Raw genomic sequence first — 14,806 nt, forward strand, 5'->3', positions numbered from 1 at the left:
GGGGGAGGGGAGAGGGAGGGGGGAAGGAGGGAGGGAGGGGGAAGGGAGGGAAGGAAGGAAGGGGGGAGGGAGGAAGGGAGGGAGGGAAGGAAGGAAGGAAGGAAGGAAGGAAGGAAGGAAGGAAGGAAGGAAGGAAGGAAGGAAGGAAGGAAGGAAGGAAAGTTTGAGCTTGAGTCAGGACCCAGCTCAAGTCTCTTAAATGACATTTGTGACAGACTTGGTTGACTCCCCACAGGAGGCCTCACCTTTGGAGTTGGGGGACAGTATGGGAGAGCAGAAGAAGTGGAGGAGGAGGGAACTGGGATTGGTATGTAAAATGAAAGAAAAAAAGATTGTTTAAAAAAAATTTTAAAGAAATTTGAGCTCAGCAATACAATAGGAGCTGAAGTCACTGTAAACGCCTCCTATATACCAGACCCATCACCTAGATTCCAGGTCTGTATAGGATTTAATTGTGTAAACTTGCCCTTTAGATGGTTATGTTTTCTTGCAGCTGGGGGAACTGAAAGATGGTATGGGCCCACGCTGTTTACAGTTCATCTATCAGTCATTACCTAGTGCCCTGAATCATCTATCCTGTTTGAGGCCAGTTGTTTGTAGCGAAGAGGATACTGGGGACTGTGCCATTTGTTTTCATTTCCCTTGAGATTCCATTTGAGCCTGGCCCATAAGTCTTGCTTACTGCAATAAGAAGTTCATAGTTGCACGGGTTTAGGGTTGGTCCTAGATGACAACGCTGACAAATTGTCCCTGAAACTGATTCTTTATGAAGTTCTCTATCCTATCCTCAGATGGCAAAAGGCTGTAGACCAAGACATCATCACCCTCTTGTCCATGACCAAAACTGTTCAAAAAGGGAGCTTTCATTTGAGGAACTTGTGTTGAGAGATCTAAAACTCCTTCCCCATGTTATCTTTGGCCAAATCTCAATCACAACTCACTTTGGGTCACTCATACATGCAGACATATCTGCTGAAAACCAGAGGGTTGGCATAGTGCTACATATACAAAATGATGATTGTGTTAGGGAAGAAAGGGGTTGTGGCCATTATGCAGTGGCTGTTGCACTGGATCAGGCTCACCTTGCAAGCCAAGCATCAGCTCACCTGCATTCAAGTTTGACCTCTTAGTCAAATTCACTGACTTTTCTTACTTGTTTGTTTTTTTTTTTTAACCTTTTGACTGTATCATGATTTTCCAATCTTAAAGTCTTTATTCTTGATTTTTATCTTTGCCTAAAATGTATACCCTTTCAGGCCTGCAAAGACCTGCATTTTCCTTAAATCTTTATCAAGTACCCTCTCTTTCAGTAAACTCTGATTAGTGATCTGGGTTAGTACTCTTACCTGATACCTACCTGAATGAATTTAGAGCAATGACTATAGTTTCTTTTTTATCTCCTCATTCCCTGCCACAGTGCCCCTCACCCCAGTTTCCCTTGTGATCTTTGAAAACAATTTTTGAAAAAGTAAGAGTTATTATGTAGAATGAGCATTGTGTTTTAATATTATCTATTTTAAGTATACATTATCAACTTTATTAAAATTTCATGAACCACAAAGCAAAATTAGAAAATAACTTTATCCTGATTTCACTCAATTGGGATTCAGAAAGATTCATTTATACATCCAAAACCACACAGAGTACAAAAGAGAAAAAATTCTAATCCTGGTCAAATTCCAAAGCCCAGGGATTTTCCATTTCACCATATGCTACCAGTAAAAGACACTTCGATTTATAGCTTCACCTGGCCCTAGTGGGGATATGACCTAGAGCAATTTTCTATAGCAAATGAGACTATAAATATTCTAGGTTTAAGGAACATACAGTCACTTTCATACCTAACCTGTTTTGTAGCTATAACTTGGGAGCAGCTCTAGGTGATGCAAGAACAAGTGAGCTTCGAGGGTTCTAGTAATACTTTATTTGAAAAACAAAAAAAACAAACAAAATTTGGTCACAGGCCATTACAGTAGGAGGCCGCTTGTTTGTTTCCTGGATGCCCAGACTCCCTAAATAATCACACAGAAACCATATTATTTACAATACTGTTTAAGCATATTTCTGGCTAACTCTTATCTTAAATAATCCATCTCCATTAATCTGTATATGACCACAAGGCTGTGGCTTACCAGGTAAAGTTCTGGCATCTGTCTCTCACAGGGCTACCTGGCTTCTCTTTCACTCTGCCATCTTTCTTCCAGCATTCTGTTTAGTTTTTCCCTCCTATCTCTACTTTACCTTATCAGGCCAAGACAGGTTTTTTTTTTTATTAACCAATGGCTTTCACAGCATACAGAGGGGAATCCCACATCAGGCCCCATTTCCTTGACCTGTTCACCTCTAACAATTCAGTTTCCCGTAGCTAACTTCGATCCTTCATCCATAAACTGTGGTCCACACTAGATACATACCAAGATGACCTTGCTTTCTGGAGTTCAGTTATTAATCATTGCCATGAAGCTCAGAAAATATGAGAGGAAGGGCTGCCACGTAAGGTTTTATCCAAGGAAAATGTGAAGATAAAAGAAGTATGAGAAAATGCAAGAGATAAAGCTGATTCTAGTGGCATCAGGTCCTCATCCCAACTACTCAAGATGCTGGTGCAGGATAGCAAGCTGGAGGATTGCATGACAAACAGATTAAAGGCCAGCACAGGCAATTTAGTGAGATTCCATCTCAAAATTAAAAACTTAAACAAAATAAAAAATGAATACTCAGGATGTAGTTCTGAGTGTTTATCTCATGCACAAGATCAATAGCTTAATATTCAAGAAATTAAAGACTCCAGTGAGCACAAGGGAAATGTTAACCAGCAAAACGTAAAGTCAAAGAAAAGGAAAGTGAATATTACCATCACATAACAATTGCTTGCTGTGTCATTTTATCCTATCAGACAATCTGTTTCCTGCCTTTAGCATCCGTCTCTGAAAATGTAAGTTCATAGTTGGTCTTCACACAGTTTCAAAACTGATTCTTGCTTTTCAAAGTTTGTACATAATGCCCATAAAAATAATCACAAGTAGAGATATTCATTACAAACATTTACAATCCCTAAACAGATATTTATTTTTATAGTAGAGATCTATTAAACATGGCCAAAATACCATAGCATAAAGGTAGTATCTCATCCATTCTGATTATTGTTGAGGCTGCTAAGAACTATTACAATAACCCATACTTGATACTGGTATCATGGGCAATGTCATATTTATTGAGTCAGTGATTCTTTTTATTCATTTTTCTTTTGTTGAAATTATATATTTTTCTCAAATAATGTATCCTGATTATGGTTTTCACTCCTTCCATTTCACCCAGTTCTTGTCTACTCACCCTCCTACCTCAGTTCACTACCTTTCTAACTCTCATTAGCAAACTAACATGCTTCTAAGGGGTAATAATAAAATAAAACAAGATAAAACAAAAACATTTTCTTAACAAAGGAAAAGCCCTGACACCACATTGTGAGTGAAAGACCTCCAAAGATGCTGCTGAGTTCATATTCTGCTGGCCACCTGCTTTTATGCATCCTGCCTACCATGAAAAACAGATTGCATCTCCAGCGAAATTCCCAAGGAGGAAACTTTTCAATTGCAAATTGGTGATCAGTCGGAGATTGCCTCTGGGTTTGGGATGGCAGCATTTATCCAATCCTTTCAGCTCTAGAACCAAAACAGGTGCAGAGCCATGGAAGCCCTGTGCATGCAATCTCAGTCTCTGTGAATATATATGTTCATTGATCATGTTGATTAGGAGGCCTTTGCTTTCCTGGTGTCCTCCATTCCCTCTGAATCTTATACTCTTTCTGCCTCCTGTTTTACAGGTTTCCCTGAGACCTAAGGGAAAGGATTTGATAAAGACATCCCATTTAATACTGACTATTCCCTAGCCTCTCACTCTCTGAAAAACAGCTGGCTGTGGATCTCTGTATATGTTCCCATCTTCTGCAGAAAGAAGCTTTCCAGATGATGGTTGAACAAGGAGCTGTCCTTTGAGTATATCAGAATGTCATTAGGAATCATCTTATCACTGTGTTTTTGTTTGTTTGTTAAAGAACAGTAATATTTGGTTTTACTGTAGGTCCCTGGTATCTAGTCTCAGGTTCATGGTCCCCCAAGCAGTGTTGGATATGAAGCGGGTCTTAATGCAAATCAGATATTGGTTGATTACTCCCACAAGCTTTGTGCCACAAATGCCATAGCATATCTTGCAATCAGGACACAACTGTAGATAAAAGGATTTGTGGTTAGGTTGTTCCCGACAGTTCTCTTTTGGAAGCACACAAAGTACCTTCCAATACCAAAACTCTAGAAAGTTGGGATGAAGGCTTTATGTGTGCAACAGCTCAGCTTCTATGTCTTTAATTGGTTGTGTATGCATTGTGCTCAGCAATGAGAGTTTGTTGTCAGTTTGTGGAGGACAAGCTATAGTCTTGGCAGCAGCCTGGGTAGATGATTTCCATGAAACCTTTTTGGTCAACAACTCAATTAAATACAATCCATTCCTGTTACTAGAAGCTTCATACTATGACCTGCATTTAGTTTTTAATGCTAAGCCTCCAAAACATGTTATAGATATGCTAAATGTGCTTAATACAACATAGCTCAATAAATGTGTCAATAAAATACAATTTTGTTTTGCTTTGTTTCTCGAGCAGGGTTTCTCTGTATAGTTTTGGAGACTGTCCTGGCACTAGCTTTGTAGACCACCACACTAGCTTTGAATTCAACAGAGATTTGCCTTCCTTTGCCTCCCAAGTTCTGGAATTAAAGATGTGTGCCATCATTGCCTGGCACTAAAATACAATTACAATTAGTTTTGCCGAATTTACTAAATTCATTATTTTTCCATCACTAAGCCATACTAGATACCAACTCTGTCATTTGTGTTGAAGTTGTGTTACACACACACACACACACACCTCTAAAAGTAGATTTTCATGTTTACTGAAAATTTCAAGTCACTCTTAGTTTTAGCACAGGCAGGGAATAAAAATCTATGCAGCAAATCTTGGCAGGAAAGTACATATCCTACTTGCTTGACATTGACAGGCTGCATGCATTATTTTTGTGGCTAGAAACTACACATGAAGATAATTATTCTGAAAGAACTGAGGCAGAAAATGCAGGACTGGATGATGAACATGTAAGCCTCCAGAAACAGAAGAATTCCACTGAGCTCCTGGCAGCAAAAAAGACTGCTGCCCCCAGGCAGTGCCCTTGGTGCTGTTGGCTGAAGAGGTATTACTGCAGAAAACGTTTGGCTTTCTGTTTTGTGCTTTTTTTTTTTGTTTGGAGTTTTTTCTTTACAGAAAGAATGAAACATTTCAAGTGTCATCGTTCCTTAAATAGTCCATCTAAGAGAACAGGTCCTTTACAAGAAATAATAACTTTGGATTTATTAATCCTTTGATAGCCCACAAATAAAAAGGCATCCATAATTCCTGAAAGGGATATATAACATTATGCTTTCAGATCCCTTTTCGTTTGAAAATATGCCATAAACTCTATGATGCACAACGGAAAGACCGTTTGTTGCTGAACATTATAATTGCATTAGTTAGTGCCAAGCTGGTATACAATGTTGTCCTTAGGAATAATATCTATAGGAAGCTGGAAAGATGGTAAGGAGCGCTTAATCTTCTCTCGCAGAGGAACCAGAGTGAGTTCCAGCATTCACGTGGTAGCTCACAACTATCTCTAACTCTAGTTCTTGGGGATCTGATGCCTTCATCTGGCCTCACAGTCACCAGGAATGCATATGTTACAAAGACATAGATGCAAGCAAACCCTGCACACACATAATGTAAAAGTAAATATTTTAAAGAAACGGCATTATGTATTTTCTTTTGTAATGAGAAGTATGCCATTAAGTGGATTCTTGTATAATTCATATTTTCTGGGTGAGAACTTAACATAAAAGCCAAAGTCCAACCTTGTCAATTCTCTCTCTAGAATTAAACAATTCCATGACACCACTTTTAGCTTAGGCTCACTCCATCCAGACAGCTACCTATATGACTTTGGGGGTCATTTATGCATACTATCATATCATCAGTGAAAGTTTGACTTCTTCCTTTCCAATTTGTAGTTCCTTGATCTCCTTTTGTTGTCTTACTGCTCTAACTAGGACTTCAAGTACTATATTGAATAGATATAGAGTGGATAGCTGTATCTTGTTCCTGATTTCAGTGTTCCTGATTTCATTTTGAGTTTCTCTCAATTTAGTTTGAGGTTAGCTGTTGGTTTGCTGTATATTGTCTTTATTATGTTTAGGTATGTTCCTCATATCCCTGCTCTCTCCAAGACCTTTATCATAAAGGAATGTTGTATTTTGCCGAAGGCTTTTTCAGCATCTAATTAGGTGATCATGTGGTTTTTTCTCTCAGTTTGTTTATATGGTGCATACATTGATGAATTTTTGTATGTTGATTCATCCCTGCATCTCTGGAATGAAGCCTATTTGGTCATGGTGAATGATATTTTTGATGTGTTCCTGGATTTGGTTTGTCAGCATTTTAATAAGTATTTTTGCATCAATGTTCATGAGGGAGCTTGGTCTGTAATTTTTTTTTTTTTTTTTTGGTTGAGTCTTTGTGTGGTTTTGGTATCATGGTAACTATAATCTCATAAAAAAGAGTTTGGCAATGTTGTTTCTTTTTCTATTGTGTGTAACAGTTTGGTGAGTATTGGTATTATTTCATCTTTGAAATTCTGGTAGAAATATGTACTGAAACCATCTGGCCCTGGGCATTTTTTTTTTTTTTGATTGTGAGACTTTTGATGACTGTTTCTATTTCCTTAGCAGTTATAGTTCTATTTATTTTTCTTATCTGGTCGGGATTTAATTTTGCTATGTGTTATTTATCCAGAAAATTGTCCATATCCTTTAAGTTTAGAATTTTGGGGAATACAGGTTTTTGAAGTATGACCTGATGATTCTCTGGATTTCCTCAGTGTTTATTGTTATGTTCCCTGTTTCATTTCTGATTTTATTAATTTGGATATTCTCTCTTTGCCTTTTGGTTTGTTTGGATAAAGGTTTGTCTGTTTTATTGGTTTTCTTCAAGAATCAATTCTTTGTTTCATTGATACTTTGTTTTTTTTTTGTTTCTATTTTGCTGATGTCAGCTCTTAATTTGATTATTTCCTATTGTCTAGTTCTCTTGGGTGAATTTGCTTCTTTTTGTTCTAGATTTTTCAGGTTCTGTTAATTCTCTCTTGTGGGTTTTTTCCAGCTTTTTAATATAAGCATTTAGTGCTAGAACTTTCCTCTTAGCACTGCTTTCATTGTGTTCCACAAGTTTGGGTATGGTGTGTGATCCTTTTTATTGAATTTTAGGAAGTCCTTAATCTCTTTCTTATTTTTTTCATGACCCAGTGATGATTAAGTTGAGCATTGTTCAGTTTCCATAACTTTATAGGTTTTCTGCAATTAATGTTGTTGTTGAATTCTAACTTTAAAGCCATGATGTTTCTAGAAGGCACAGGGGGTTTTTTTCAATGTGTTTTGTATCTGTTGAGATTTGATTTGTTACCGAGTATGTGGTCAATTTTAGACAAGGTTCCATGAGGTGCTGAGAAGAATTATTTTTTTGTGTTTGAATGCAATGTTCTATAGATGTCTGTTAAACCAATTTGAGTCATAACATCTGTTAGTTCCTCTATTTCTCTTTTAAGTTTCTGTCTTGCAGTTCTGTGCAGTGACAAGAATGAGGGATTGAAGTCTCCCACTAATAGTGGGTGGGGTTGGTGTGTGATTTAAGTTTTAGTAATGTTTCTATTACAAATGTGGGCACCCTCATATTTGGGGCATAGATGTTCAGAATTGAGACTTTATCTTAATGGATTTTTCCTGTGATGAATTGTCCTTCTTAATCTTTTTTGATTAATTTTAGTTTGAAGTCTCTTTTGTTAGTTATTAGGAAAGCTACACAGCTTGTTTCTTAGGTCCATTTGATTAGAAAACCTTTTCCCAACCCTTTACTCTGAGGTAATGTCTGTCTTTGAATCAGAGGTGTGTTTCTTGTATGAAGCAGAAGGATACATTCTGTTTTTATATCCAATTTGTTGACCTCTGTCTTTTATAGGCAAATTGAGTCCATTGATGTTAAGGGATATTAATGACCAGTGATTGTTAGCTTTGGTTTTGGTAGTGGTGGTGGTATTGTGTGTATGTTTCTCTTATTTGGGATTTTCTGGTGTGGGATTATCTATTTTTTTTTTTTTTGTGGGTGTAGCTAACTTGCTTAGGCTGGAGTTTTCCTTCTAGTACTCTCTGTAGGACTGGGTTTGTGGAAAATTACTGATTAAATATGATTTTGTCATGGAATATCTTTTATTCTCCATCTATGTTAATTAAAAGCTTTGCTGAGATAATAGACTGGGCTGGCATCTGTGGTCTCCTAACATCTGCATAATGCATGGACAGGACCTTCTGGCTTTCATTATTTCCATTGAGAAGTTGGGTGTAATTCTGATAGGTCTACCTTTATATATTATATTGGTCTTTTTTCCCTTGCAGCTTTTAATATTCTTTCTTGTTCTGCATATTTCATGTTTTAATTATTATGTGGTGAGTGAACATTTTTTGTCCAGTCTATTTGGTATTCTGTAAATGTCTTATATTTTCATAGGCCTGTCCTTCTTTAGGTTGTGAAAGTTTTTTTCTATGATTTTTTGAAAAAATAAATATATATATATATATATATATATATATATAGCCATTGAGTTTGACTTCTTCACCAATTCCTATTATTCCTAGGTTCTGTTTTTTTCTTTTTCATGGTGTCCCAGGTTTTCTAGATATTTTGTGTTAGGAATTTCTTGGATTTAACATTTTCTTTGACTGATGAATCTATTTTCTCTATTATATATTCAATGTCTGGGGTTCTCTCTTTCATCTCTTATATTCTGTTAGGTTTGCTTCTGTAGTTCCTGATCATTTACACAGGTTTTCCATTTCCAGATTTCCCTCAGTTTGTGTTTCCTTTATTGCCTGAATGTCGCAGTGTAAATGAACGGAAGACGGAAATTATAATAAAATATTCAGCTTTAATTAGGGAAAGACTCACAGAACCAAAGTTCCAGCGGAGAACAGGAAAGCAGAAGGGGCAGCTGGGAGCACGCCCACAATCTTTATAAGTAAAAAATATCCTCGGGGGACCCCGCCCCCTGCTAGCAAGGTGATTGGCTGGGTCTCCCCTACACCTGAATTTCAGTTTTCAAGTTCTAAACTGTTTCTTTCACCTATTTTATTTCTTCTTCTTAGTTTTCTTTAAGGGATTTGTTGATTTCTTCCAATTTTTTCTTTGTCTTTTCTTCCACTTTTTAAGGTAATTTTTCATTTCCTCTTTAAGGACCTCAATCATCTTTATAAAGTTATTTTTAAGGTCATTTTCTTCTGCTTCATCTGCGTTGGGATATTCAGATCTTGCTATTGTAGAACCACCAGTTTCTGGTGGTGCTGTATCCTTACCCTATTGTCTACCCATCTCTTCTTCCAATTGGAACAGGTGTTTCAGGGGGAGTGCCTTTTTTTCTGGTTCATGTAGTTGGAGGCAGTGACTCTATTGGAATTCTCCTTCAGGTGTAACCAGGATAGAAGCTTTGGTAATCATTCCTCCAGGTGCCTACAAGCACAAAGCTCAGATGGTCGCTTCTCCAGGTACAGGTGTGGCTATTGCTCCAATGGTAGCTCCCCTCCAGGTACAAGCCTGGTTGAGGCTGAGGCTCTGGCATTCAGATAGTTTCTGGAGACCACTGCTGAAGCTTCTCCCCCAAGGTCTCTTTTTTTTTACATGTGCTCTCTGGACATTGATCAGAGTGAAATGATAGAAGAGAAGAGAGGTTCATAAAGGAAATACAGAATGAGAGTATTTCCTTTCAGAAAAAAAAAAAAAAAAACGCTGTCCAAATCCGTTCCCTAAACATATTCTCAGAGAGGCATGCAAGGACTGGAGAGTCAGAAGCTCTGAAATTAGACAGCTAGTGTTAAACTGAGCAAGTGGATGACTCGCTAGTGGGGAATGAGGTGAAATGTCCACCTTCTCAGTGTTGCAAGAGAATCAGTGATGCAAGAACATCACTATTCTGAAAGCAATGCAGCTCACACCTTCAAGTTTTAAATGAGTAAGTTTCAGTCCCGACTCTGCCACTTTTAGCCATACAAATGAGGAATATCATATCTATAGACCTTGTCAGCCTCAGTTCCAAACTAGAGGAAATAATAAAACTGACTAATCAGAGAATTTTATGTAGGAGTTTACATAATTGTGGTTGGTGATTATTTAGCAAAAATATTAGTATTTAATAAACTCTGGCTCATAAGGATAATAAGTTGTCCTTCATATTTTTTAAGGAATATGGAATAGTGTTGACTGCCTCTGAATTGATCTGCATATTCATTCACAGAATATACTTTTAATAGTTTGTGCTTGTTACAGCTAGTGATTCTATTTGGGGAGGTTACTTAACCCTTAGGAGAAGAGGCATGGATGGAGGAAGTGGATCACAGAGTGGGGAGTGGGGTTGAGGATTATAGTTCAACTCTGCTTCCAGCAGCTTTCTGCTTCTTGATCCCCACAGAGGTGAGCAGACACCCAGTGCTTCTGCTGTGAGCCACTCCCTACCACACTTTGCCTCCACAGTGGATTGTACACTTTCAAACTGTGAGTCAAAGTAAGTCCATCCTCACTTAAGTTGCTTCCGGGCAGATATCTTGTCACATAAATGAGAAAAGCAGCTAATACACCACATTCAAAAGCATCAAAATAAATACTCAAAAATGAAAATTGTAGAATTCAGGGAGACAGGAAAGGATCCTAAATCTTGGGGAAAGTATCATATAAAAAGCTACATTTTCATCTTAGTAGCTTCAGAGAAGAAAATTGGGGGAAAAAGTAAACACAATTGCCAGACAATACACTTTCCTCTTGCACCAGCTTTTTTTTTTTACAGTTCTTACTTAGTTTTTATTCATAATCATAAACTTAACTCTGCAATCCAGCTAGACTTGAAGGGGAATGAGGAAAATATGGAACCCAAAGAACTTCAGTGAGAGCAGAGATTACAGGGTACTGCGAGCAGATGGGGCTGGGGTGCTCTCCTGAGCTACAGAAGGAATGGTCTGGTGGGTAAGAAGCCCACAAGTCAAAAGAATTAGAGTTGTCCACAGTCGGAAATGGTGATCTTCTTGCTGGTCTTGCCATTCCTGGACCCAAAACGCTCCATGGCTTCCACAATGTTCATGCCTTCTTTCACCTTCCCAAAGACCACATGTTTGCCATCCAGCCACTCAGTTTTGGTGGTGCAGATAAAAAACTGGGAACCGTTTGTGTTTGGTCCAGCATTTGCCATGGACAAGATGCCAGGACCTGTATGCTTCAGGATGAAGTTCTCATCCTCAAATTTTTCTCCGTAGATGGATCTGCCGCCAGTGCCATTATGGCGTGTGAAGTCACCACCCTGGCACATGAATCCTGGAATAATCCTGTGAAAGGAAGAACCCTTATATCCAAATCCTTTCTCTCCAGTGCTCAGAGCACAAAAGTTTTCTGCTGTCTTTGGAACTTTGTCTGCAAACAGCTCGAAGGAGACGCGGCCCAAGGGCTCGCCATCGGCCGCGATGTCGAAGAACACGGTGGGGTTGACCATGGCTACAGAAAGTGGTGAGAAGGGACAGCGGCGTCTGCAAAGCGGCCTGCACCAGCTTTTTGTAGCTATTTGAGTTACTCAAAAACAGATAATTAACCTTGAAAGTTAACGCACTCTCTATTACTAGAAGCAGAATATATGCATTTTTCCATGCTGTCTGCCACAGAGACATAGTGCTTCTCCAGACACGAGGTGCCATTGGATACCTCTACAGCTCTGTGAGTGCAATCCATTCTGTCTGGATAGTTCTTACCCCACTGCCTTCAATATCTATGAAAATATTTCAATTGTTTTAATCTTTATAACCCTCAACTGATTGCTTGGAAAACTGGAACCATCTTTTCCAGTTTCAAGTCATTTAGAATGGCACTCTGCCTAAACATGGCCTCCTCGGTTCTGAATGACAATTGGTATACTGCTATATTCAGAGATAATAAGAAAAGCCTCTAAAACTTTTTAGGTCATATGTACATATAGTCAGTATTGAGGAGGATGGGTTGGGCTTAAGATGAGAACCACACAGCCCAAAATCGTATGAGCTAACCCATGTAAGTTTATTATTGCTGTCATGTTCTGAGTGACCTGTGACTTTGGCAATTTCAGGGTACTTACACTCCATGATAGATGCCAGGAATGGATGCTACATGTTGCGACTTCATCATTCTAAATCAAGACCATTAGATCTCCACAGCAGCAAAGTAAAACTGGAAGAAATGTAAAGGTGTCTTACCTGGTGCCACTCAGAAGTATCATACTTTCAGTCCCCTGTGTCAGATTTCTAGCCAGAACCACTTCTGTGACTCCTATCTAACTCCAAGGAGAATAGTTTTGAGAATAGTTTTCCAGAGGCCCAAAAAAGAAAGAACAATTCATTAAACTCACATCATTTTTGGCACATTATGCTTGGGAATGAGAATAAAATATTTCCTTGGGGTGTTACTAATGTTTGCTGTTCTATAAAAGTGGTATCTATGAGCCATTTTTATATATATTGAACTTTGTTCAAATTGCAAAATATCCTTATATATAAACATTATGCTGCTATTAAAAGATACTGCACTCCTGGCAAAAAATCAGGTAGTCTGCTCACAGACCTTCTCCTATCTCTCTGCTCCCCCAGATCCAACCCAATGGACTCATCCCCACTGCTGTAACAGAACACCAGCTACAACCTCGCCTCCCACACTGCACACCACCCCTGTGGTTCCACAGGCCACCCCATCCTAACTTCCCACCTCACTGCTATACCCCAGTTCCCGCCTCTAGAAGGCACTTCATGCTAATTCAAGGATAACTCCTTCCAGGGCAACAAGTAGGGTGAAGGCAGACTTACCTTCTCCTATTACTCCTGAGATGCAATTCTCCAGTCTCATCCTCAGATTTGTAGCTGGAAACCTGATGTATTCTCCCTTTTCTTTCTGATCCTATTCCCGATGGATCACAAAGACTTCTCCTTCAGTTAAACTTAGTGAGTTGTAAGAAGGACATAAAGGGAAGGATATTTATTAGAAACAAGGAAGAGTCCAGAGGGAGTAAGAAGGATTTCAAGATAGCATCAAGGGTGAGCATGATCAGAATGTAATATATATAAGCATGAAATTGCCAAAAAATAAATAAAATTTTTAAAAATTTGGGATATGAATGAGCTATTCACTTATTATTACAAAATATGAGAATTCTCCTTTTTGCTTCTAATATCTTTGCCCCATCCACTACCTTCTCCTCTCCTACAGCAGAGGCACTTGCTTCTTCTTACCATCCCCACATCCGTTTCAGTCAAATCACTGCTCCTGTTTCCTCCATTACCAATGTGAATATCATTCAGTATTGCAAAACAAAACTTTTACGGTTACTTTTGTTTTCTCTCATTTTTTACATGCTAAATTGAATAGTGTAATGTCTAATTATCAAGCCTGAAAAATAACAAGTTTATTCATTTTTTTTTCCAGCAGCTCCAAGTACATCAGAACATCTCTGTGGGGGCTGCCTATGCTCTCTGATCCAATCTGGAGAAATTGCTATTTATGCCCTTTGTATTCTGTCCCTCTGTGCAGTGCTCAAATCAAGCCAGGGACCCTGCTTCTCATCATACTGGATCCTGTTTGCTCAACTACTTAACTCTTTGAAGTTTATAATACCACCTCACATGGGGAAGCTAATCCTCCTTTCATAGTCTTTGACAGTGAAACTTGAGATCTCACAAGCTGAATTTCTTGAAGTCTTTTTTTCTGTTTTCTTTTCTCTTAATTGGTAGTTCTACTGAGTGCAAAATTATCAGTTGAAAATGGTTCTTCTCTTTTGGAACATTTGAAACTATTTCATGCCAGTTCCTGATCCTGAGGCTGAAAATACTGATTGCCTTCTGACACTGGAGACCACCCACGAAAATCACCATGGTGGTTGGGACAGGCAGGGGATGTTTGTTTATCTGAGTAGTTTGCTTTCTAATCTTTGGAAACCTCTAGATTTATTCTGTGTCCTATATCTCTTTTAATCTGGAAATGCTTGTTGGTTGTTTTATGTTGTAATTCTGTTTTAAATTTTCAACTAAAATATAAACATATCATTTCCCTCTTCCCTGTGTTCCCTCCAAGGTCTCTCATGACTCTTCCCTCTAACTTCTGCTATGTCCTGCTCCATCTCAAGCTGATAGATTCTTTTTTATTATTGTTGTTGCATTCATATTAATGTATAAATAAATAAATAAACAAACTCTTCTAGTCTGTTTAGTGTGGCTTCTGTGTATACAATTCTATAGCTAACCAACTGGGAGCTCATCCCTAGAAGAGACTAATTATCCCTTTCCCAGAAGTCATTAGTTGATTATAATTTGTCTAGAGGTAGGACCCCATGAAATTTTGCCCTTATACATTAGCATGTCTATGGATATAGACAACGGCAACATTGTTTAAATATTCGTTAGGCAACATTGTTTAGATCTTCATTTGGCAACATTGTTTAGATCTTCCTTTGGCAACATTGTTTAGATCTTCATTTGGCAACATTGTTTATATCTTCGCTTGGTAACATTGTTTAGATCTTCTTTTGGCAACATTGTTTAGATCTTCATTAGGCAACATTGTTTAGATCTTTGTTAGGCAACATTGTTTAGATCTTTGTTAGGCAACCTTGTTTAGATCTTTGTTAGGCAG

General features: G+C 38.2%; 1 protein-coding gene across 1 annotated transcript; it reads right to left on the reverse strand.

The window, feature by feature from the left end:
* Positions 1-10,960: 10,960 nt before the first annotated feature.
* On the reverse strand, positions 10,961-13,027 carry LOC130888841 (peptidyl-prolyl cis-trans isomerase A-like). Its single transcript, XM_057792201.1, has 2 exons — positions 12,988-13,027; positions 10,961-11,719 (listed from the first exon to the last, which is right to left on the reverse strand). The coding sequence occupies exons 1-2, from the start codon at positions 13,025-13,027 to the stop codon at positions 11,160-11,162; spliced, it is 600 nt and encodes a 199-aa protein (XP_057648184.1). The 3' UTR covers positions 10,961-11,159.
* Positions 13,028-14,806: the final 1,779 nt, after the last annotated feature.

Source organism: Chionomys nivalis, chromosome 17, assembly GCF_950005125.1.
Source record: "Chionomys nivalis chromosome 17, mChiNiv1.1, whole genome shotgun sequence".
In the NCBI taxonomy this organism is placed as follows: Eukaryota; Metazoa; Chordata; class Mammalia; order Rodentia; family Cricetidae; genus Chionomys; species Chionomys nivalis.